This window comes from Lepidochelys kempii, chromosome 8, assembly GCF_965140265.1.
Source record: "Lepidochelys kempii isolate rLepKem1 chromosome 8, rLepKem1.hap2, whole genome shotgun sequence".
Classification (NCBI taxonomy): Eukaryota; Metazoa; Chordata; order Testudines; family Cheloniidae; genus Lepidochelys; species Lepidochelys kempii.
The window spans coordinates 21294265-21318413 of NC_133263.1; the positions used below are offsets into that span (position 1 = coordinate 21294265).

Below are 24149 nucleotides of genomic sequence, written 5' to 3' on the forward strand. Positions count from 1 at the left end.
ATTATTAGCTTATATTACAGAAGTGCACAAAGTATGCGGCACCAGGCAAAGAGAGAGCGCTGTAGCTGTAAGCTCACAATTTAAAAAGGACAAAAAACAAATAAAGGAAGTGAGGGAAAGGGATACAGTATTATGACCACAGCAGTTAGGATGGTGATAGGCCTATGCCTTGTTAAGCGCATTTTAAAAAAAATTATCCTTAACTGCACCACTAATTAGACATTATCCCCCCACACACACACACTGTATATTAACTATCCACAATCATGTAACTACTCAGCATTATTACTCATATAATACACTGAAGTTGCAAAGTAGGAAAAACTGCATTCATTAAACACTGTACCACACACTTATTTCTTAGTCTAAGCATAGAGGAAAACCTGTTATCTTGGAGAGTACTGAACAGTAACCACTGTAAAATGCTGACTTCTTAAATGGTGATCACTAAATATAAACCAATTTACTTGTTTCTCTCTAATTTCAGTCATGAGATCTCTGGAATTCTTCATTTTTAAACAAGCTTCCATTTGATGAAAAGCAGCATACAAATATGGGGCTTTAATTTGGTCACACTATGCACAGCACAAACCTAATAAGATACCAGTCAGGTGCTTTGATGGCAGCTGAGAAGCATCTGCTTCTCCACCCCTCAACCGCCGTCAGTAGATTCAGTTATCTGAAGATAGTTCTTTCAGAGTATGCAAGCTAAAAGCTGGAGCTACTCAAGAGCTGGAGAATTAAATCCAGTCTACACTTCTACAGCAGAAGCAGTGAAGAAGGAAAATGAGCAACCCATTTAATTGTGCTGTTAAGGATCACTTTGCCACACAGTATTCCACAATTGCTAAGCAATGCACAGCATGTTATAACAGCACTAGTTTGCATTTCTTCAAGTAAGTATTTTGGCAGTAAAACTGGACTATGAAATTATTTCAGACCTGTAAAAAACTAAACTCTTGACCATGGTATACTGTAGTCAACTGCCCTGTTTTTCAATCCCAAACCACCAGCCTTAAAATATTTAGGGGTGAAAGACAAAAGATGAAGTTACTCACCTTATGCAGTAATGCTGGTTCTTCGAGATGCATATCCCTATGCATGCTCCGCTGTAGGTGCACTTGTGTCCCTGTGCTGCTGATCAAAGAATTTTTATAGCAGTGTCCATTTGGCCAGCACATGCGCTGTCCCCCACTTGTGCTCTGCCACTAGGCTAACCAGCTTTGCACAGGCAAACCCGCCCCAGTTTCTTCTCTACCACAGATTCTAAGATGAGAACTCCGAAGTAGAGGGGAGAAGAGTGGGTCATGGGGCACCCATAAGGACACACTTCTCAAAGAACCATTGTTACTGCACAAGGTAACTTTGTCGTCATCATCTTCTTCGAGTAGAATCCCTATGGGTGCTCGACTGTAGGTGACTCCCAAGCAGTATCCCCAATGGGAAACTGGGGCTTCGGAGTCGAGTCTGTTATGGATGATAATACTGCAGAGGAGAACCTAGTATCTGCAGCAGAGTCCCACATAATTGCATAGTGTTCTGAAAAGGTAAGTAAAGATGCCCAAGAAGCTACTCTTCAGATTTCTGGTATGGGGATGACCCTGAAGAGGGCGACCAACGAGGAAATCGATCTTGTACAGTGGGTGGATTGTAGATGAAGGTGCTAAACTGCGAATATGATAAACAGAGCTTGATGCAGTTTTAGACCCCTTTAGAAAGTCTCTGAGCTGAAATCGCTGTGCCTATAGAGCTATGTCTAAAAATGTCTAAACCCAGTACCCAGAGCTCACACGGTACTGTCCCAACAGAACATGGGCCGCCTAAGGACCTAATAGGCCCAGGCAAGGAAACATCGGTACCAACGGGGCAAGAGAGAGACAGAGACTCTGCCTTGGAGAAGGCTCCTTCAGTGTAGACATTGGCATTGGTACCATCAACGGTACACCAAACAGCGGCGGACCGTTCAACCAGGACTGCATATTGCATGAAGGGAAGGAGCCAACTATAAGAAGTATTTTTATTATTTAAAAGGGAAGCACAGCTTAACTGCATCTTTGTTTACTATTATTACGAACACCTAAAATTAATTTAACTGTAAAATGAGCAGACACTTTTTTTTTTTTTTTCAGTTTCCTTTGTACGCTGTAGTCTATTTCACTGTTTGCCCTGTATAGGCATTTTCCCTGGTTTGTTCAGGTCTTTCAGAGCAACAGGGAAGGGAAAAACCATTTAAAAAGAAAGAAAAATGGGATTATAAAATCACAGCAATTGACACTGGGACTCCAGGGCAAGTGTTGGATCTCAAAATGCTTTAAAAATCTTTTAAAACTGAGCAGAGTAAGTTAACAGTGTCCCTTTTAAAAAGGGACATGAGAAAAATATTTAGCAAAAATTCAAAGAAATTCAAAATTCCAACTGAAAAGTAAAACAAAAACTGAAGGTTACTAGAAAGTACTCAACTTCCACTGATTAACTCTTTGTTTAATCAGAAGCAAGGGATGCTTCCACACTGCTTTTCTATAAGCTAATGCTGTAAACCTGCCTTTAGTGGAAAGCTTAGGAAATTTATTGCTCAAGTAAAGGGAGCTTCCAGGAACAGACATCTTATAACATGACGTACTTTCAGTTATGAAGAACTATTTTCTCCTTTACATTTAAATACTGAATGCCACCGCCCTACAGTTCGAGCAAGAGGACAAGCAAAGAGAAAACAGTAAATCCTATGTGCTGAGGCTTTATGAACTTGACAATGCTTTTAAATATAACAGAAAAATGAAATAGTTAAAAAAATTCAAAACAAGAAATGAGATTTTAGAAATCACTTAACCTTTTACAGTACTCTATACACTGTGCCCATACTAGCCTTTCCACAGAAGGACAAAAGTGTGATAATTTAAGAGGTTATTACATTTTACATTAATCCATAGCCAAAAAAAAAAAAAACCCACTGCAAATTAAGAGAGATATTCCCTTACTGTTAAAAGGGAGAAGAGTTTGCCACAGACATTTCAAAGTACCCTGCCCGCCCTCAGCTGTCTGCAGTCTAGGGAGTAAGGGGGTCTTTTTTGCTCTTAGTTCTGAAGACTAGAAAAGCTGTATTCACCAGTAATAAAATAAATCGCGTGTAACACACAGAAATCCTATGAGAATGTTAATTTTGGTGAAATCTCCCAAAGGAATGACAATTACTGCACCTGACCAGAACCAACACAGCCCGAACATTTCACACATTGCTCAACACAGGTTGTTTTTGGAAGACAGCAGTTTTCTGAAGCAGACCGGAGAGCCCAGAAAAGCTCCTCTCACCCAGAATTTATTTACTCTAGATAAAAAAAACCAAACGGTTACTTACTTTCTCGTAACTGTTGTTCTTCGAGATGTGTTGTTCACGTCCATTCCACATTAGGTGTGCGCGTGCTGCGTGCACGAGCGTCGGAAACTTTCCCCCTTAGCGGCTCCCGTCGGGCCGGTGGGGGCCCCTGAGTGGCGACACTGAGCTGTACATATATACCCCCGCTGGCCCGACCCCCTCCAGTTCCTTCTTGCTGGCGACTCCGACAGAGGCGTAGGAGGGTGGGTGGTGGAATGGACGTGAACATCACATCTTGAAGAACAACAGTTACGAGAAAGTAAGTAACCATTTTTTCTTCTTCGAGTGCTTGTACACATCCATTCCACATTAGGCGAATCACAAGCTTACCTCTGGAGGAGGGTAGGAGTCATGGAACAACTGCTCGGAGGACCGCTCTGCCAACTGCCGCATCCTCTCTGGCCTGCTGGTTCACCGCGTAGCGGGTTGTGAAGGTGTGCACCGATTACCAGGTGGCTGCTCTGCAGATCTCCTGGATCATGACCTGTGCCAGGAATGCCGTGGAAGTCGCTTGCGCCCTGGTCGAGTGGGCCGTGACCTCCGGGGCCGGACCACCTGCGAGCTCAGAGCACGCCCAGATGCAGCTTGCAATCCAAGATGAAATCCGCTGCGCCGACACTGGGAGGCCTTTCATCCTCTCAGCTACAGCCACAAACAGCTGTGCGGATTTGCAAAAGGGGTTGGTGCGCTCCAAATAGAATGCCAGCGCTTGACGCACATCCAGGGTGTGCAAGGTGCGGTGACTCAGGTCCGTATGGGGTTTTGGAAAGAACACTGGCAGACAAATGTCCTGGCCCAAATGGAATTGGGAGACCACCTTAGGGAAGAACTAGGGGTGTGGCTGGAGCTGCACCTTATCCTTGTGAAATACTGTATACAGTGGCTCAGAGGTGAGGGCCCTCAGTTCGGACACCCTTCTAGCCGAGGTAATGGCAACCAGAAATGCCACCTTCCAGGAAAGGTGGAGGAGGGAACAGGAAGCGAGGGGCTTGAAAGGGGGTCCCATGAGTTTAGAGAGGATCAGGTTACGGTTCCACGGAGGGACTGGTGGGTGGGAGTACGGGAACACCCTCTCCAACCCTTTAAGGAACCGTCCCACCATTGGGTGGGAAAACACCGAACCCCCTGAGAACACCGGATGGAAGGCGGAGATGGCTGCCAGGTGCACACTGAGTGAGGACGAGGTTAGCCCTTGCTGCTTGAGGTGCAGGAGGTACTCCAGGATGGCCTGCACCGGGGCCTGGCACGGCCACACCTGTCGGGGTTCACACCAACACGAGAACCTTTTCCACTTGGCCATGTAGGCCACCCTTGCAGAGGGCTTTCTACTGCCAAGCAGAATCTGTTGCACTGGAAGGGAGCACTGGCTCTCTAGGGCATTTAGCCACAGAGCCTCCACGCCGTCAGGTGCGGTGACGGCAGGTCGGGGTGGAGAAGCTGCCTGCTGTCCTGTGTAATGAGGTCCCAGCATAGGGGCAGGACTACTGGGGCCTCCATTGACAGCTCTAGAAGCTATGTGTACCAGTGCTGGCGGGCCCAGGCTGGGGCGATGAGGATCGCCGCTGCCCTGTCCCTGAGCACCTTGAGTAGGACCTTGTGCACCATGGGGAGCGGGGGGGAAGGTATACATCAAGCCCCCACTCCACAGGATTGCAAATGCGTCCGCAAGAGAGCCCGCGCTGTGGCCCTGGAAAGAGCAGAACTGCGGACACTGGGCGTTGGGCCTGGTGGCAAACAGGTCTACCCGGGGGAAACCCCACCTGCGGAAGAGCAAAAGCACGACGTCCGCCCTGAGCATCCAATTGTGCATACAGTACGACCTGCTAAGGGAGTCCGACAGCTTCTTTTGTACCCCCGGGAGATAGGATGCCTCGAGGTGAATTGCATGGGCTGTGCAAAGGTCCCAGAGGAGGAGAGCCTCACGACAGAGTGGCGAGGAATGAGCCCCACCCTGTTTGTTTATATAAAACATGGCAGTAGGGTTGTCTGTCAGAACTGTTATGCTGTGAACACTCAGAGTGGCATCAAAGGTCTGGCAGGCGAGACGAAGCACTCTGAGCTCCTTCACATTGATATGGAGTGACCGCTGTGCTCCGGACCACAACCCCTGTGTCATGAGGTCCCCCAGGTGAGCCTCCCATCTGTGGTCTGACGCGTCCATCACCAATGTCAGGTCCAGCTGTGGGGCGGCAAAGGGGATGCCTTCACAAACCACAGGCTGGGATTGCCACCACAGCAGGGAGTTCAGCACGTCCCTAGGGGGGTCCCTGCCTGGACAGTACAACCGAGCGAGCCACGCCTGCAGAGTCCTGAGTATCAGTCTGGCATGCCTGACCACATGCGTGCATGCTGCCATGTGGCCCAGCAGCCACAGGCAGCACCTGGCTGCTGCTGTTGGTGGAAACTGGCACAGGGAGGCCACTGCTTGCTGGATAGCCTGGAATTGGGATACCGGAAGGCTTGCCCTGGCCTGCACCGCGTCCAGGACTGCCCCTATGAATTCCACCTCTACGTGGGTACAAGTGTAGACTTGGGGACGTTGCCCAGGAGCCCCAGCTCGCGGAACAATCTCAGGGCCACCTCCACATGGCCCTGCACTTCCGCCTTGGATTGGCCCGCCAGGAGCCAGTCATCGAGGTACGGGTACACCCAGATTCTCTGCCTCTGTAAGAAGGCCGCCACCACCGCTATGCACTTCGTGAACACCCTTGGGGCCATGGCTAGGCTGAATGGAAGAACCGCAAACTGGTAATGTTCTTGGCTCACGGTGAAGCGTAGGAACTGCCAATGTGCTGGGTGGATGGCGATATGAAAGTACGCATCCTTCACGTCGAGGGCAGCGTACCAGTCCTCCGGATCCAGGGAAGGGATGATGGTGCCCAGAGAGACCATGCGGAACCGGGCCTTGACCAGGAACTTGTTGTGCCCGCGCAGGTCTAGGATGGGGCGAAGGCCCCCTTTGGCCTTGGGGATGAGGACATACCGGGAGTAGAACCCCTTCCCCCGCAGGCTGTGCGGCAACACCTCTACCGCCCCCGCCTCTAGCAGCGAGCGGACTTCCTTCTCTAGGAGATGCTCGTGAGAGGGGTCCCTGAAGAGGGACGGGGAAAGGGGGTGGGAGCAGGGGAGGGAGGCGAACTGCAGCGAGTACCCGTTCCGCACCGTGCATAAGACCCAACGGTCTGACGTAATGGTGGACCACGCACGGGAGAAACGGGAAAGGCAGTTCAGGAAACAAAGGGACAGATCCGGTGACTGGTCTGCTACGCTGTCCTTGAGCGCACCTTCCAAAGCCTGGCTTAGTGCCCGGCTGGGGTTTGTGCCGGCCTTGGATCTGGTCCGGCGCATTATTGTTACTATTGTTGTGCTGCCGGCGGTTATCCCTGCCTTGCCTACAGTAAGGCTCATGCCTACGGCCAGGCTGGTACTGGTGTTGAGGGGGAGGCTGAGGCTTAAAGGGCTTCCTCTGGGTCGCTGGGGTGTGCGACTTAAGCGTAACTCACGAGTCCTGGAGGCTGTGCAGCTTCGTGTCTGTCTGGTCCGAGAAGAGCCTGGACCCTTCGAAGGGGAGGTCCTGGAGTGTATTCTGGACCTCGGGCGGCAGGTCTGACTCCTGGAGCCACGCCGAGCGCCTCATGACCACCCTTGAGACGACTGTTCTAGCCGCCGCGTCTGCCGAATCCAGGGAGGCTTGGAGAGAGGTCTTGGCTACAGTCTTGCCCTCATCCACCAGGGCCATGAACTCCTGTTGGGAACCTTGCGGGATGTTGTCCTTAAAATTCCCCACCGTGGCCCAGGAGTTGAAATTGTGCCTGTTGAGGATGGCCTGCTGGTTCGCAATCCCCAACTGAAGGCCCCCAGATGAGTACACCTTTCTGCCAAAAAGGTCCAGGCATTTATCCTCCTTGGCCTTAGGGGCCAGAGCCTGCTGTCCATGGCGCTCCCTTTCATTTACCGCTGAGACCACTAAGGAGCATGGACTCAGGTGGCAGAACAGGAACTCATAGCCCTTAGATGGGGCAAAGTATTTATGCTCCACTCCTTTGGCCGTTGGAGCGCTGGAAGCTGGGGTCTGCCATATAGTCTTATAGTTGGACTGAACGGTCTTAATGAGCGGGAACGCTATTCTGGATGGACACTCGGGGCTCAAAATGTCCACCATGGGGTCCTCCTGCTCAACTGTCTCCTCAGCCTGCAACCCCAAGTTTTGGGCGACCCTGCGCAGCAATTCCTGGTGGCCTCTCTGGTCTATCGGCAGAGGGCTGGACACCTCTGTACCCGCCACTGCCTCACTGGGGGAAGACGAGAAGGTTGGCTGCTGCTCGACCCCCTCTGGTTGGTTCTCCTGCTCCCCTTCTCCCGTGGGAGAGGCCTCCGGCTCAGGCCAGGCCAGGAGTCCATGGAACGGCACCAGGCTCGGTGCCGGTCTCTCCGGTTTATGCTGTGGGGATGCTGGAGGCCTGGATACTGTAGCCTCCGTCACTGTCTGGTGTCAGTGTGGGGACCGGGCCGCTGCACTGAGTAACTTGCCCTGGACGGGGCCCCTTGGCTCTCCTGATAGGCTCAGGGGATCCAGAAGGGCCAATGGCCTGGCAGCCCCCTTTGGGGTTGCCAGCTCCCCTGAGGGTCCCTGCTGTCCGGGGCCCGGTGCTAGCAGCTATAGCGGCTGGAGTTGGCACTGGACCGGGACCGTCTGCGGGAGTCCTCTGGCGAGGGCTGTCTCAACTCCTCCCAGTGCCAGTCTCTGGTTGGTGCCGAAGAGCGGCGTGCCCTTTCCGGTGCTTCTTCGTGCCGACTCGCTGCTGGTGCCGCAACCTCCTTCTGGGCCACAGGCAAGTGTGAGTCCGCGGAGTCAGAGCTCGACCGGGACCAACTCCGGGAGCGGTGCCGGGACGGTGTCCTCGAGCGGCACACCACTGCCAGCTTACCCCTCGACGGCACCCGAGGCATGGGTGCCGGAGGGTTCTCCCCATACGGGAGGGGGCTCACCGCCGACAGCTTGATGAAGTCCTTTGCAGCCTCAAAGGTGCCAGGCGTAGCGGGCTGATCCGTTATGCCCTCAAGCCCATCGTCCGCAAGGAGCTCACTTAGCTCTGGGATCGGTGGGGCTTGTGCTGCCGGGACCGCTGGTGTCAGAGCCGGTACCGCGGCCTTCCCGCTCTTATCGGCGCTTGGGAGGCGCCGGCCTCCTGTGCGTGGAACGACCGCGCCTTCCTTTCAGCTGCGCTGGGGGCCGCACCGGGGAGGACGAGCGGTGCCGGGGCCTACCCCTGGCACTTTGGGGCCAACAGTGTATGGTGCTTAGCTGGTGCCGGGTCTCTTGACGGCTCTGGGGCACTATGCACCGAGGAAGCCTGAGCCAGCGTTGGGTGCTCCGAGCCCGGCAGCTGCAATGCAGCCTCCATCAACAGGTGCTTTAGACCAAAGTCTCTTTCTTACCTTGTCCTTGGCTTAAACGCCTTGCAAATCCTACACCGTTCAATTTGATGTCTGTCCCCCAGGCAACGTTGACGTGAGTCGTGGGGGTCGCTAACTGGCATAGGTTTGCGGCATGTGGCGCAAGCCTTGAAGCCGTGGGCCTGCCCCGCGGGCCGGGGCGGGTGCTGGAGGCCTCCAAGCACCTAATCGCTTATGTGTCCACAATATGTATGTTAACGAACTGATAACAGCTACTCTAAAGGCTAAGGGACTGCTGCTCTTCTAGGAGAGAGAGAGAGAGAGAGAGAGATTGTTCCAACCCTGCCACGGACGGTAAGAGGACCTGGAGGGGGTCGGGCCGGCGGGGGTATATATGCACAGCGCAGTGGCGCCACTTGGGGGGCCCTGCCGGCCCGACGGGAGCCACTAAGGGGAAAAGTTTCCAACGCTCGTGCACGTGGCGCGCGCACACCTAACGTGGAATGGACGTGAACAAGCCCTCGAAGAAGAATTAAGGGCCAGTCTACATTGGCAATGCTAAAGCGCTGCCGTGGCGAGAAAGCGGCAGTGCTGTAAATTGCCAGTGTGGACAAGCCCTAAATGTGCCCTTTTGGCTGAAAGGAAAATAGAAAGTGAAATGATTAAAAAAATAAAAGAGACTGAGAAAAATATAGTATTGCCAAGCATTGAGATACTGCTTGATATGTAAATAAAATGAATGTAGCAAAGGCATAATATCAAAGTAACCAAAGTTTAAAAAGACAGCAGCAGAACTGTAACCTATACAGCTGTCATTTTAGTTAAGAAGTCCAGGTACCGAATGCTATCAAAGGAGAGCTAGCAGTTATAAATGAAGGTGGGAAAAAGATTCAAAATGTATTACGTTAATATTAATAGGGCTTTTAATTTACTTGCTGAACATGCTTGCTGAACAAGGAACCTAATGAAGCAACTTGATATGTCAAGGAACTTTTCTAAACTGTAATGTCAATTTTGAAAAATGTTAGATGTCAATGACCTGCTACTGTACAATACTACACAAGTTTCAGCAACGGAAAAAAGTTTAGGCTACATCAATCCTTCACATCTGCAGAATTTCCTAAAGCATTCTCTTTGGATCACCATGCTCATTGTGGATAATCTTATTTCTTCTGAGACCTTTGGCAAATGCCTCTAGCATTTGGCAGTAATCTTGAATTATAAGATTAGTACATCAGAATGAACTTCAAACAGTGCCAACTGTATTGCTCCCCTATCCCTGCCTTTGTTACTTTTACCAGGCATGATGGCTCTAAAGCAACAATCTAGTATAGTTTTGCTTTTTAGATGTTTAATAATAAATGGGAAACTAATTTGCTACAAATGTAGGTAAGTGAGGACTGTGTTTTGATGTCACATCCCTTACAATGGATAGAGATTCCACAATCTTTTCCTTAAGAGACCACAGGCCCACCACAAGGCTATTTTTGATAATGACATTGACAGAGATGACTTAATACCCAGAGTTCCCAAGAGCTTTCAGAACGCTGCTGAAGTCTCAAATTAAGCACAGACAGATCTGCAGTCACTGTAAAATCATTCAATAGCATTTTGAAGCGAAACACCTTAGAAACCATGACTGATGGTCAAGGGCCCATTGAAGATACTTTTCAAATGCACTTTTTTGTTTTAGGGCAGAGACAACATAATACATCATAGAAAGGCTGATTTTGCTGATGACTATTAACCTGGGATTTAAAAAGCTTGTGTGTCAGTTGTAATGGAAGCTCTTTCATTGAACTAGTAAGGAAGGCATCTCCCTACATCTTTAGTCCAACAGCATCAGAGACCAAGTGATGGATATATCTTTGAAAAAATCACCCTATTGCTTTATGTTCGCAATGTTGTTCCCAGGATATTAGAGACACAAGGTGTGTGAGATAGTATATTTTATGGCGAAAGAGACAAGTTTTGAGCCTACACAGAGCTCTTCTTCAGATCTAACACACACTCCGTATCGTAACTAAATACAAATAAACATATTTTGTATTTAGCTGTGACACTGAGTATCTTTCACAGACCTGAAGATGCCAACAGAAGTTGATCCAGTAAAAGATATTACCTCACCCACCTTGTCTCCCTATTGCTTTATGATCAGAAATTTACAAAAGTAAAGTGAATTTTAAAAAGGTAAAGTGCCCTGAAAGAATTTAAAGCACCAACTCATTTCATGGCCTCAGATTCACCAAACCACTGGCTGAACAGCCAGAAATAGCAATGACACTGCAGTACTTCTCAAAATCAGTGTTCTGTTTTTGAAGTTATTTATTGCTTTAAAGAAACTTGTGCTAACTGTTCATTATTAAAAGTCTCCATTTTGCTGTGGGTACTTCCAGACTAACAAATACAGGTTATTGCCCGATTCAAAGACCAGCCTCAAGAAACCACGCAAAATCTCCTGAGGAAGACTTTCTTCTTCACCTCTTTTCTTCTAGTGTATATGTCTACTGGGTGGGTTTTTTAGGGATTAATGTTTTGGAAGTCAGGTAGTATCTGACTAGCCAAAGGGAAATAATGATGGCTGCATATGGGCCCTTATACAGTGCTTATTTAGAACAGCATCCAAATACTAGCACTTAAACATTGCAGCTTTGTAGTGCGTCTAAACTCTATTGCCATCAGGACGAGTCTCGAGGCTCCTACTAAGAGACAATGTGAGTTGTGCAAGTATCCCCATTTTACAGATGGGGAAACCAAGGTGTACAGGGTTAAGGACTTTCCCAAGGTGATGTAAGAAGACTGTGGCACAGCCAGTAATAGAACTCAGGTCTGCTAATTCCCTGTCTTGTGCTTTAGCCACTAGACCGTGCTTCATTCCATCATTAAAAAAAAAAAAGCTGATTTCATTCTCGGATGCCTTGACAAAAAGAGGCCAGTCTATTTATAATCTCAGTAGAGATTTAAAATTAACTACTCTATATGTCTGTGATGGGATAATAAAAGTAATTACTATATACAAATGGCACTGTCATGTGGCGCTGGTACAACCTTAAAAGGGCTGGTGGCACTCTGTAGTTAACTTTATATGTCCAGCCTAGAAAGCTGTCTGGTCCTGGATCAATAAAAGCAATGAATGTTAGTTTAATCACTGGTTTCTACAAAAACAAACTTTGTAATCCACTTAAAGAAAGTCACATGTGGCTTCTGGAAGTTTTATATTGCAGGGGAGGGCTCTTCCCACACTATTTTCTGTCAACTAGGTCAAGGCTGCATGGGAACACCAACAGCTATATTGATGAAAGGACATACTGTTTAGTCTGTCCAACACTGCTCTGTTCCTTGGCTGTTTGAGGATCAGAAAAATGATCTTTTTTGCCTTAGTATGTTCGAGTGTTGCAGTAAATGCTAACAAAAGGTGGAGTGTTTAAAGCACCAGAACCAATAGCAAAATTTAAAAAAGTTGGCTATCAAATAAACTAGATGAACTAGACATTAAATGTCATGTATTCTATGGAGTTGAGCTATTTCATAACGGGAAAACAAGAAACCTACAAACCTGAATCTAAAAATTCAGAATCCTGAAATAATTTAAGCCAGGGGTTCTCAAACTGGGGGTTGAGACCTCTCAGGGGGTTGTGAGGTTATAATGTGGGGGGTCGCAAGCTGTTAGCCTCCACTCCAAACCCCGCTTTGCCTCTAGCATTTATAATGGTGTTAAATATATAAAAAAGTGTTTATTTATAAGGGGGTCGCACTCAGAGGCTTGCTGTGTGAAAGAGGTCACCAGTACAAAAGCTTGAGAATCACTGATTCAAGGACATTCATGCAGAGTGCTTCAGGTACTCCCGGTTAGTCTGATGTTCACTAACAGGTTTGTCTTTCACAGATACTTCTATGTGTTTGGTTCCAATTTATATGTAGTACCTCAGAAGGACACTGCCATTTTGAATCTTAGTCCATTTTTAAAAAAAAAGGAGTTAAAGCAGTTTTAGGTATCACATTTGCCCTGGAGTAATTTCATTTCTGTCCTAATCCAAGCATCCTTCATTCCACTGTTGCTGTGTGAAAGACGCACAAAAAACAGGGAAAGGGGGAATTTACTATACATGGCATATAGAAAAAGTACACACAAAGTGTGTTAAACGCACACAGTAAACAAGCTGAAATAGAAAAAAACATTTTCCTTTATTCTCAGTTCTACTCTGCTCGGGTATTACTTATAACAATAATAGGGAAACTTTTCTCCAAAAGTAATTTTTAAGTTGATAGTGTTCCTTTAAGACAATATCATCTTGGGTTTCTTAGAGTGGATTGATTTAAAACTAGGAATGTAAATATTGTTTAAAAAGTTAACTGTTTAAACAATTAAGATGACATTGTTTAATTGGTTAACCAATTAAAGGGAGAGGGGCTGGGGCTGTCTGGCGGGTCTGGGGTGGACCAGTGGGCTCGCTACCACTGGTCTGGGATTGGGGGTTAATCGGTAAGACTAATGCTTACTGGTTAACCGATTAACTGTTTAATATTTTACATCACTATTTAAAACACTGATTTTAATCATGATTTAAATCAGCAAGCACAAAAGCTTGATTTAAATCAGATTTTAATCTTGTTTTCCATTTGTACTTTAAGTATAATAAGCAGTCATGGGATACGAGGGAAAGTCGTCTCATGAATCAGTAACTGGTTAAAAGACAAGAAACCAAGGGTAGGAATAAACAGTCAGTTTTCAGAAAGGAGAAAGGTAAATAGTGGCATCCTCCAGGAGTGCATACTGGGACCAGTCCTAGTCAACATATTCATAAATTATCTACAAAAAGGGGTAAACAGTGAGGTGGCAAAATTTGCAGATTATACAAAATTACTCAAGATAGTTAAGTCCAAAGCAGACTGCGAAGAGTTACAAAGGGATCTCACAAAACTGGGTGACTGGGCCACAAAAATGGCAGATGAAATTCAATGTTGATAAATGCGAAGTAATTAACGTTGGAAAACCTAATCCCAACTGTGCATACAAAATAATGGGGTCTAGATTCACTGTTAGCACTCAAGAAAGATCTTGAAGTCATTGTGGATAGATCTCTGAAAACATTTGCTCAATGTGCATCGGCAATCAAAATAGCTAACAGAAGTTAGGAACCATTAGGAAAGGGATAGAGAACAAGACAGAATATATCATATTGCCTCTATATAAATCCATAATATGCCAACATCAGATCTGTGTGCAGATCTGGTTGCCGTGTCTCAAAAAAAGAGGTAAAGGAATTAGAAAAGGTAGCAAGAAGGGCAACTAAAATGATTAGGAGTATGGAACAGCTTCTGTATGAGAAAAGATTAAAAAGACTGGGATTTTCCAGCTTGGAAAAGAGACAACTAAGGGAGGATATGATAGAGGTCTATAAAATCTTGACTGGTGTGGAGAAAGCTCCATTTCCTCTCCCTGTGATCTACTCTGGATCCAACTGCAGAACGTGAAGCAGTCATAAGTAAGAGAGCTACAACAGGGATTTGAACTATGAACTACTCTTTTTCCCATTAACTGATAACAAAATAGTATCAGACAGAACAGCTCTGGCAGGAGGTCCAACATAATTCCCAATGAGAAAAACAGTTGAGCATCTCATTTTACTTTCCATTAAAATCAACACTCAAATACCACTGAACGCGCACTCTTTAAGGGTATCCCTACACTGCAATTACTCAGCCCTTGCTGGCCCGGGACAGCTGACTCAGGTTAATGGTCTAGTTGATTGCAGTGTAGATGAGGCTCAGGCTGCAGTCCAAGCTCTGGGACCATACCACCTTGCAGGGTCCTAGAGGCAGGGCTCCAACCTGAGCCTGAACATCTATACAATTCAACAGCCCCTTAACCCGAGCCCTGGTCAGCTAGGGGGTTTTGATTGTAGTATAGACATATCTTAAGGGTTGTCTTTTCATCTACATAGAAGCATATTGTTTGGTCAGCTGTTCTATTTTACTTGTCATTCTTTCCCTTATTATATAAGTATCTTTTCCATTTGCCCTGTGCTGTTCAAAGTCAAAGAACTGTATTTGTTGCCATTTAGCCACTCCACCTCAGTGGAGTGGTCAATAAGGTAGACTACAACATTGCTTGTGAAGTATCCAATACACATTAACAAGCACTTACGTAGCACTTTTTAAGTTTCAAGTACTCTAAAAACGATCAGTCAATCTGCATCTATATGAAACATATGAGTCGATGGTCTCAGTATTACTGGACTTCAGTACAGTCTGTAATAGAACTATTAGGTTGAGAAGCAATATAGTACTGAAAAAGCATGTAAACATCTTCAAGTTATATAAGGTTCTAAAATGCCTTTTTCAAAGAGAATCACATTGGCTAAAGCAAAACGTATAAAGGAAAAATCAGTAGAGGGACACAGCACTTAGGCATCTCTAAAAGCTACTCTTTACTATAGCGAACCAGACCCAAAGGCAGAAAACATTACATAACTACAGTCTGATCCCTAAAGAGTGGGAATTATGCCTGAATCAAGAGCAGGCTCCTTAGTTGTGTTTAGAATTTTTTCTAAATGTGCATAGACAAAGTTTCATTTCTTTCAAGCATCTGATTTTGTATTTCACTTTTCTGTTTATATAATTTATGTTTACCTATATTATCTGTGGCATGTTTTCTCATGAAAGGAAGGAAAATCCTTTACAGAGGTCTACTAGATTTAGCTGGTTTGCTTAACTAGATCTTTCTAAGCTCCAGCAATATATTTAGCATTACCATCCCCACTTTTAGTGAACACAACTGTTGCCTACAGTACATGTGACAGTTACGCTTATGTACAAAGAAATATTGCAAGACTGCTTATTGAAAAATCGTGTTCCTAGCTAGTTGATAGTAGTGGCTCTCTACCTTTCCAGACTACTGAACCCCTTTCAGGAGTCTGATTTGTCTTCAGTACCCCAAGTGTCACCTCACTTGAAAACTACATGCCTACAAAATCAGACATAAAAATACAAAAAAGCGTCACAGCACACTAGTACTGAAAAATTGCTTACTTTCTCATTTTTACCATATAATTATAAAATAAATCAATTGGAATATAAATATGGTACTAACATTTCAGTGTATAGTCTATAGAGCAATATAAAAAAGTCATTGTCTGTATGAAATTTTAGTCATATTGTACTGACTTCGCTAGTGCTTTTTACATAGCCTGTTGTAAAACTAGGCAAATATCTAGATAAGTTGATGTACAACGTGGAAAACTTCTGCATACCCCTGGAGGAGAACCCACAGTCTTAAGACACATTGTAGTTGACTGTTCCTGAACAGAAAGCTGTTGGACTCGGCAATGAAGCCCTTTCAGGGCTGTTTGATGACAGGTAAAAATATCATGTGCAGTATACCAGAAACTTCCCACACGACAGAAAACACCAAGCCACAAAGTTTAAGTCGTCTAGTTAACGGAGACACATTTCAATTAAATTTTAATTTTTTATATATATACACACACATACACACACAATGTGTGCTGAAAAGTTAAAGTAACATTGCAACATTTTAATAAACATAGATTTACCACAACCTTAATTATATACTTTTTGCATTTTCTTTTTGATTGCTAAGATGTATGTAAAAAGTGCTGTTCATTAAATTCAAATAGCCATGTTAATATAATATTAAAGCCATATTGCTTTAAAGCATTAGAAAATGCTAATGTTATTCTATTTTTCTGAATTATAAATCCAAAATGGTATAGACTAAACTCCATTTTGTCATGTTGGCATTCCTAAGCAGTATCTTTTAGTGTTTTGTTCTTTGGGGCAAGGTGTGTGTGGGGAAATTACCAAGATACAGAATTCTTTAACTGTACACAGACCATTGTCTAAAACATAAAGGAGGTGTAGTGTTGGAGGAACCAAGAGAGGGGCAAGGAGTTATGCTGCCTGGTCTCAGAATGGGGGTGCAAGGTAGTAGACTGGCCAAGCATTGAATGGAACCAGAGGGCAAAGAAAGATATGGAGGCAGGGGATCCATTTAAAGAACAAACCAAGAAGGCAAAGTTAAAGACGGCTGTGTGGTGTAAATCATATCAGGCAAGAGTGATGACAGATTATATGGCAGAAGCAGAGTGACTGAATTCCTTAACTGCACATTTACAGACTAATTTTGGAGGTTTTGTAGTTGATTTCTTGTAAGTAATGCACTCTTTTTTAGTGTTATTTGGAACAGGGTAAGATTAAAATGTGATTCCCCCCCCAGCCCCGAAGTCCAGCTAAGTTTGTGAACAACAGTTAGGTTACAGTGAGCCTATAAACAGAAAGCCTTTCTTTTAATAATTTATCGATGTAAGACACCCAGGTTCTTTGGCAATTGGCAGAGATATTAATTTCTAAAGTAAGTATCTTGCTTTGCAATGTAAAGGTCATTCGATCTAGCAAGGCTCCCAGCTGTTCAAGGCACAGAATGAAACACCACCCGGGAAGACACTTGGCATACCAGAAGACAACAGGGGTGAAAAAAACCCAGCTTACTTGACTGGCTAATATTGACTATTCTCTCTGTACAAAGATCAAAAACTTCTCACCTGGAAAACCTGACAAGGATTCTAAACATTCTATAACTACAGGATACCTGTAACTGAAAGTTAGCATGAAAATTAGGCACTATTTTGGGCAACAGTGGGCACGTGATGCAATTTTAATTCCTACATTTCAGAAATGTTCTGTGTACAATACTTCCAGTATGGGCCTCAGAAAACAGGCTTCAGTCTCCCTATGGCAGGCAGTATCCCAAAGGTACTACCCGCTGAATGCCAGCGTTAAACTATATGTCTGTGTATATATAAATATGTGTACACCCCCCCAACCATCTGTGAGCAAGGCACTAGAGGCAGCTGTAGGTAACACTGAAGGGAGAATTTTCTATGGTTTATAATATTCCTCCTAAATTCCTAAAAATGTTCAAAGTAGTGCCTTCTTAATTACCCGAAGATTTTCAGATTTTTCATCTTTTTTTGGCACTCAGTTAAACAGTTGGGATTTAAAACTTCAAACTCTGAATGCCCTCAATGACATAGGTACAGATGCTTTGCAAGAGAATTTGAAAAGAAAATTATTTCTTTTCCATTTGATCAACAAGTCAAAAGTGCACATTGAACACGTGGGTTTCCATAAAGAATGTGCGCAGACACATGTACATATACAAACAAGCACGTACACATCTGGATATCCACGCACAGCCCTACCCCTCCCAGCAACCTGCTAAACCAGCATTTCTCAAAGTTTGGGTCACTGGGTCGCTCTGGTCAGCGCCACTGACCAGGATGTTAAAAGTCCCGTCAGCAGCACTGCCCAGCTAAGGAAGGCTAGCGCCTCCCTGTTCCAACACCGTGCTGCGCCCCAGAAGCAGCCAGCAGCAGGTCTGGCTCCTACACCCCAACCCTCTGCCCCAGCCCTGAGCCCCTCCCACACCCCAAACCCCTCATCCCCAGCTCCACTGGCATCAACAATTTTCTTCAACTGGGTCCCCATAAAAAGAGCTTGTAAATGGCTGTGCTAAACCATCCCATCCCTACAGAACCCTTTCCTACACTTACTGATCTTCCAGTCTATCTTTAGGATGGCAAAGATCTAACAAGTCAGACAGTCTCTTTGCATGGCTTGCTGTCACAAGTTTCACATTTCATCTGAAAATGACAATTCATTTGTACCCTTGTGCAAAATTTAAACTGAATGCATGATCTAATGCTGTCAAAATATCTCATAATCAGTATCCTGTATAATCCAGTCATTGAATTTGACACAGAATCCACCTCTCACTGCAAAAATGTGCTCCAGGATTCAAGTTTTCATTTTCTAAAACAATTATGGTTTGATTAATCATTTGTATTATGGTAGCACTCAGAAACTTCAATCAGGATCAGAGCTGCATTGTGTTGGGCTCCACACATACATTTAGGCTATGTGTGCACTACACAGCTTTTAGCGACATGGCTGTGTGGCTACAGCCGTGCTGCTAAAAGTCGTGCAGTGTAGCTGCTGTTTGTTGGCTCTCCTGCCGACCCAAAACTTCCAGCCCCACTGAGTGGTGTTTGTGTTGTCAGCAGGAATGCGCTGTTCACACTGGTGCTTGTTGTGGCAAAACTTGTGTCTTTCGAGGGAGGGATGGGGTGGTTTAACATCTCTGAAAGACAAAACTTTTGTCGTTCCATTGCCAGTGTAGACATAGCCTAAGAGATAGTCCTTATCCTACAGAGCCTAAAATCCAATACAACAGAAAAGACTTAACAAGTGAGTGTCATAAATGCAAGGGAAGGAGAATGAAGGTAATAGAGAACAGAGGTTAAAATGATAAGAACATGTGGTGAGAAGCAATCTATGTGACAATTTTATTATAAAATTAAATAAATTAGATACCAGTAAACCTACTGATCCTTTTGGTTACAAAGAAAAACCTTCAAAATGGAAACGAAGTGAAAACCAGTGCATTGTTGTATTCCCAAGTCTGGACATGATCACTCCCAAAAGGATCACATACAATATCCCAGGTTAACTGAAGCTCCTGGACAGCCATTTTTCACGTCTGTCCCCTTGGACTATACTGTGAATTAACACTTCAGGCAAAACAAGGTCAGAATGTATACACTGCCTATCAGAACTTCATCATTCCACTTCAGGCATGGGAGACTAAAAGTACAGTCGAACCAGAGCATGCAAGCTTTGAAGCCTGTGCTCCACTTTGGTCCTATTCCCCATATTTCCTGAATCCTCAATCATCAAATACTTAAAATAAACTACAGCTCTGATTTCCTGAAAGTGGGTATTCAAATCTCTACCTCTGCTACCAACAATCCTTAGAAAAACTAGAACGGAACAAAATCCTGCTAAACTTAAAAACAATGAACATGAGAAGCAGTTTATTTCTTACACTGACTGCTATATGTAAGGAAAGAAGAGAACTTCACAAGAAGGAGATCAAAAGTCAAACTACAGATTCAGTAGAAGTGAAAACACATGAAATAGGGACATCCGAGATCTCAAAGCATTTGCAAACTCTACCAGGTGTTTTAGATGATGATCTTCCCCCGTGAAGAATCAATTAAAACACCATGAAATCTGCCATATACAGTTATCCTATAGACCAGAAGACCAACATGATTGACCCAGAAGAGGTGGTTTTTAAACGGTACAATAAAGCTGTACTGGAAATCACATGTGGGTATTTTGAAGTAACCTCTTGAAACAGAGCATGCCTTTGTATGTCATGTCCTTAGTGCAGGTGTTAATACACATTTTAAACAGCATACATCTGAGACTTAGCTAACTAGAAAGATTATATGTTGTCAGCTCCCTTTTGAATCCCAGCAAAATTCTGGTTTCTTTCAACATCAATATGGTAAACAGAGAAAAATGACTGTCATTATCGAGTGACCTATCAACAAACAAGGACTTCTAGGATATTGTGTGTCTCATAAATTTATTCCCAGATGGTAAACTATACTCACAATCCTTCCATTCCCATTTACCCTGTTACTATTCTTGCTCAGGTTCTGTCCATCTCAGACAAACCTACCATGTGGTAGCGTTATGTTTGCACCATCAATGATTGCTTGTGCCAGTTCATGATCATTGCTCTCAAACGCATGTGCAGCAGCCTTGAGGGCATCCCAAATCTCCTTGCGGCCTTCAAAAGCTGGTGCTGTGTCCCAAAACTCATCTCTTTTACTGCGCAGCTGTCCATCTGTCATTGGGTAATCACTTTTCCATTTTGGTTTCTCTTTTTTCAGGGGTTGATTACGACCTAAAGCAACTGTAGAAAAAGATACAAACACACATTACTAAAGTCAATGTGGTTATATTTTAGTTGTGAGCAGCTTCAGTTTTCTTTCTGGAAATTCCAGTCCACTACAAGCTCTCCAATCCTGCACATGCTCCCTACACTGTTCTAATTTCTTTTTCAAGGCTCTCTGGTCATTTCAAAAAGTCCCCCCCCCTCAGGTTTCACTGTTCAATTCTTTCAGGGGTTTCCCTTCCCCTCTTCAATTATACCTGCCTCTCTAAATGTCTAAAGATTCCCTGAGTGCCCTTGAACTTCTCTCCAAGCTCCCCTGGTAACTGTCTCTTCACTCGTTATGCCATCTGCTTCAGCCTGCATGACTTATTCATAAAACAATAAAATCTTTCAGCATGCTACAGCAGCTATACAGTGAGAGAAGCAAATCAACTAGTAGCATCCCACTGTCACAGAGGCAATACTGCATCAGGATCTTTCTTTTCTATTCTGCCAGCAATGAGTTCTGCACAAATTATGCTCCACTACTAAATATAAGAGAGTTTTATAAAACAAAGTATTTTTATTGTCCTCTTTGTACATCTTATTTCCCTTTTTGCATTTATTCAGCTTTTTAAGTATTTATGACTTCAAAGCTAAAATCTTAGTGCAGACACAGAAATCTCTAAAGAATATATTGTAACTTTACAAGGTTTCCCGTAGTGGATACTTCATTTACATGAAATATTTGAGAATTTGCGTCACTTTAATTATAGCAATATTCATTTAACACAGAGACTGCTAAAAAGGAACTATAAAGGTTTCTTGCCATACTATTAGGCCTACTTGTTCAGTTTTTAAGCATTATGAAGAACCACCCATTATGTAATCGTGTGCTGGTGATCAAAGAAATTATCACTTTGGGTTTGTTAGCAATTGGCCCAGCAGAATCATCCTTAAGATAACATTAAAGAACCCTGTTTATTTTGGAAGCCTAAAAGTTTCCCTATCTTCCTAGGCACTCAGATACTACAATGATTCATAGAATCACAGGACTGGAAGGGACCTTGAGAGGCCTGACCTCATGGCAGGACTAACTATTATCTAGACCAGTGGTTTTCAAACTTTTTTCTGGCGACCCAGTTGAAGAAAACTTTTGATGCCCACGACCCAACAGAGCTGGGACTGAGGGGTTTGAGAGGGGCTCAGGGCTGGGGCACAGGGTTGAGGTGAGGGGGTGAGGCCGGGAATGAGGGGTTCAGGATGCGGGAGGGGATCAGGGCTGTGGGTGCAGGATCTGGGGTGGGGTCAGGGATAACGGGTTTGGGGTACAGGAGGGGCTCCAGGTTTGGGGGGGGGGGCCTCAGGGCTGAGGCAGGGGATTGGGGCACGGGTTTACCTCAGGCAGCTCCCGGTCAGCAGCAGTGCTAAGGCAGGCTTCCTGCCTGTCCTGGCACCATGGACTGCACTGTGCCCCGGAAGCGGTCAGCAGCAGGTCTGGCTCCTAAGCAGAGGTGCACAAGCGGCTCCGCGCAGCTCTCTCCTGAAGGCACTGCACCCCCCTGCTCCGATTGGCTGGTTCCCGGCCAGTGGGAGTGGAGAGCCAGTGCTCTGGATGGGGGCAGCATGCGGAGCCCAGTGGCCCCACTGCCTAGGAGCCGGACCTGCTGCTGGCCACTTCTGCGGTGCAGCGTGGTGTCAGAACAGGTAGGGACTAGCCTGCCTTATCCAGGCAGCACTGCCGACGGGACTTTTAATGGCCTGGTTGGCGGCGCTGACCAGAAACACAGTGACCGAATGCCTTACATTCCGTGACTCAGTACTGGGTAGCGACCTGCAGTTTGAAAACCACTGAACTAGCCCATCCCTGACAGATGTTTGTCTAACCTGCTCTTAAAAATCTCCAATGATGGAGATTCCACAACCTCCCTAGGCAATTTATTCCAGTGCTCAACCACTCTGACAGTAAGAAAGTTTTTCCTAATGTCCAACCTAAACCTCCCTTGCTGCAATTTAAGCCCATTGCTTCTTGTCCTATGCTCAGAGTTGAAGAACAACAATTTCTTTCCCTCCTCCTTGTAACAACCTTTTATGTACTTGAAAACTTATGTCCCCTCTCAGTCTTCTCTTCTCCAGACTAAACTAACCTAATTTTTTCAATCTTCCCTCACAAATCATGTTTTCTAGACCTTTAATCATTTTTGTTGCTCTTCTCTGGACTTTCTCCAATTTGTACACATCTTTCCTGAAATGTGGCGCCTAGAATTGGATACAATAGTCCAGTTGAGGCCTAATCAGCGCGGAGTAGAGCGGAAGAATTACTCCTCGTGTCTTTCTTACAACTCTCCTGCTAATGCATCCCAGAATGATGTTTGCTTTTTTTGCAACAGCGTTACACTGTTGACTCATATTTAGCTTGTGATCCACTATGACCTCCAGATCCCTTTCACAGAACTCCTTCCTAAGTAGTCATTCCCCATTTTGTATGTGTGCAACTGATTGTTCCTTCAAAAGTGGAGTACTTTGCATTTGACTTTATTGAATTTCATCCTATTTACTTCAGACCATTTCTCTAGTTTGTCCAGATAATTTTGAATTATAATCCTATCCTCCAAAGCATTTGCAACCCCTCCCAGCTTGGTATCATCTGCAAACTTTTTAAGTGTACTCTATGCCTTTATCTAAATCACTGATGAAGATATTGAACAGAACTGGACCCTGTGAGACCCCACTCATTATGCCCTTCCAGCATGACTGTGAACCACTGAACACTGCTCTCTGGGAAACGTTTTACAACCAGTTATACAGCCACCTTATAGTAGTTCCACCTAGGTTGCATTTCCTTAGTTTGTTTATGAGATCATATGAGACAGTATCAAGAGGTTTACTGAAGTCAAGATATACCACATCTACCGCTTCCCCCCTATCCACAAGGCTTGTTACCATGTCAAAGAAAGCTATCAGGTTGGTTTGACATGATTTGTTCTTGACAAATCCATGCTGACTTTTACTTATCAACTTACTGTCTTCTAGGTGTTTGCAAATTGATTGATTATTTGTTCCATTATCTTTCCGGGTACAGAAGTTAAGCTGATTGGTCTGTAATTCCCCGGGTTGTCCTTATTTCCCTTTTTATAGATGGGCACTATACTTGCCCTTTTCCAGTATTCTGGAATCTCTCCCATCTTCCATGACTTTTCAAGATAACCTTTAATGGCTCAGCTATCTCCTCAGTCAGCTCCTTGAGTATTTGATTGGGACCATACAAATCCTCAGGACTAACTGGTTTTTTTCTAAATATTTCATAATATATTAAAATTTTGGGAAGCCCAAAAGTTGTTTTGGAACTTTTGCCTTGTGTACAAACTGCACAACTGTGAAACCTTGTACTGATCTTGGATTTTTTTCATTTTTTTTCTTTTTTGGTAAAACATCTTCTGAACTGTAGAGAGGGCAGGGGCATGATGGAAACTATCTCATGAGAGGGAGAAAAGTTTGCAGTAAAAGTTTAATACAAACAGTGGCATTTGAATCCATCACTGGCAGTAGCAGCCTTGTCAAAATGGGTCATTTCCCCTGACAGCAGCATGGGAAAGCAATGAAAAAAAACAAGAACGTCTACCCTGGTCAAAT

At 44.8% G+C, this 24149-nt stretch overlaps 1 protein-coding gene across 2 annotated transcripts in view; it reads right to left on the minus strand.

Annotated features, from left to right (window-relative positions):
• The window catches only part of UBTD2 (ubiquitin domain containing 2), a 116856-nt gene that overhangs the window by 40040 nt on the left and 52667 nt on the right, over nucleotides 1-24149 (minus strand). For both annotated transcript variants that reach the window (XM_073355812.1, XM_073355813.1), the window contains exon 2: nucleotides 20319-20555. In XM_073355812.1, coding sequence (XP_073211913.1) covers nucleotides 20319-20555 — 237 coding nt within the window. The remainder of the gene's footprint in view (nucleotides 1-20318; nucleotides 20556-24149) is intronic.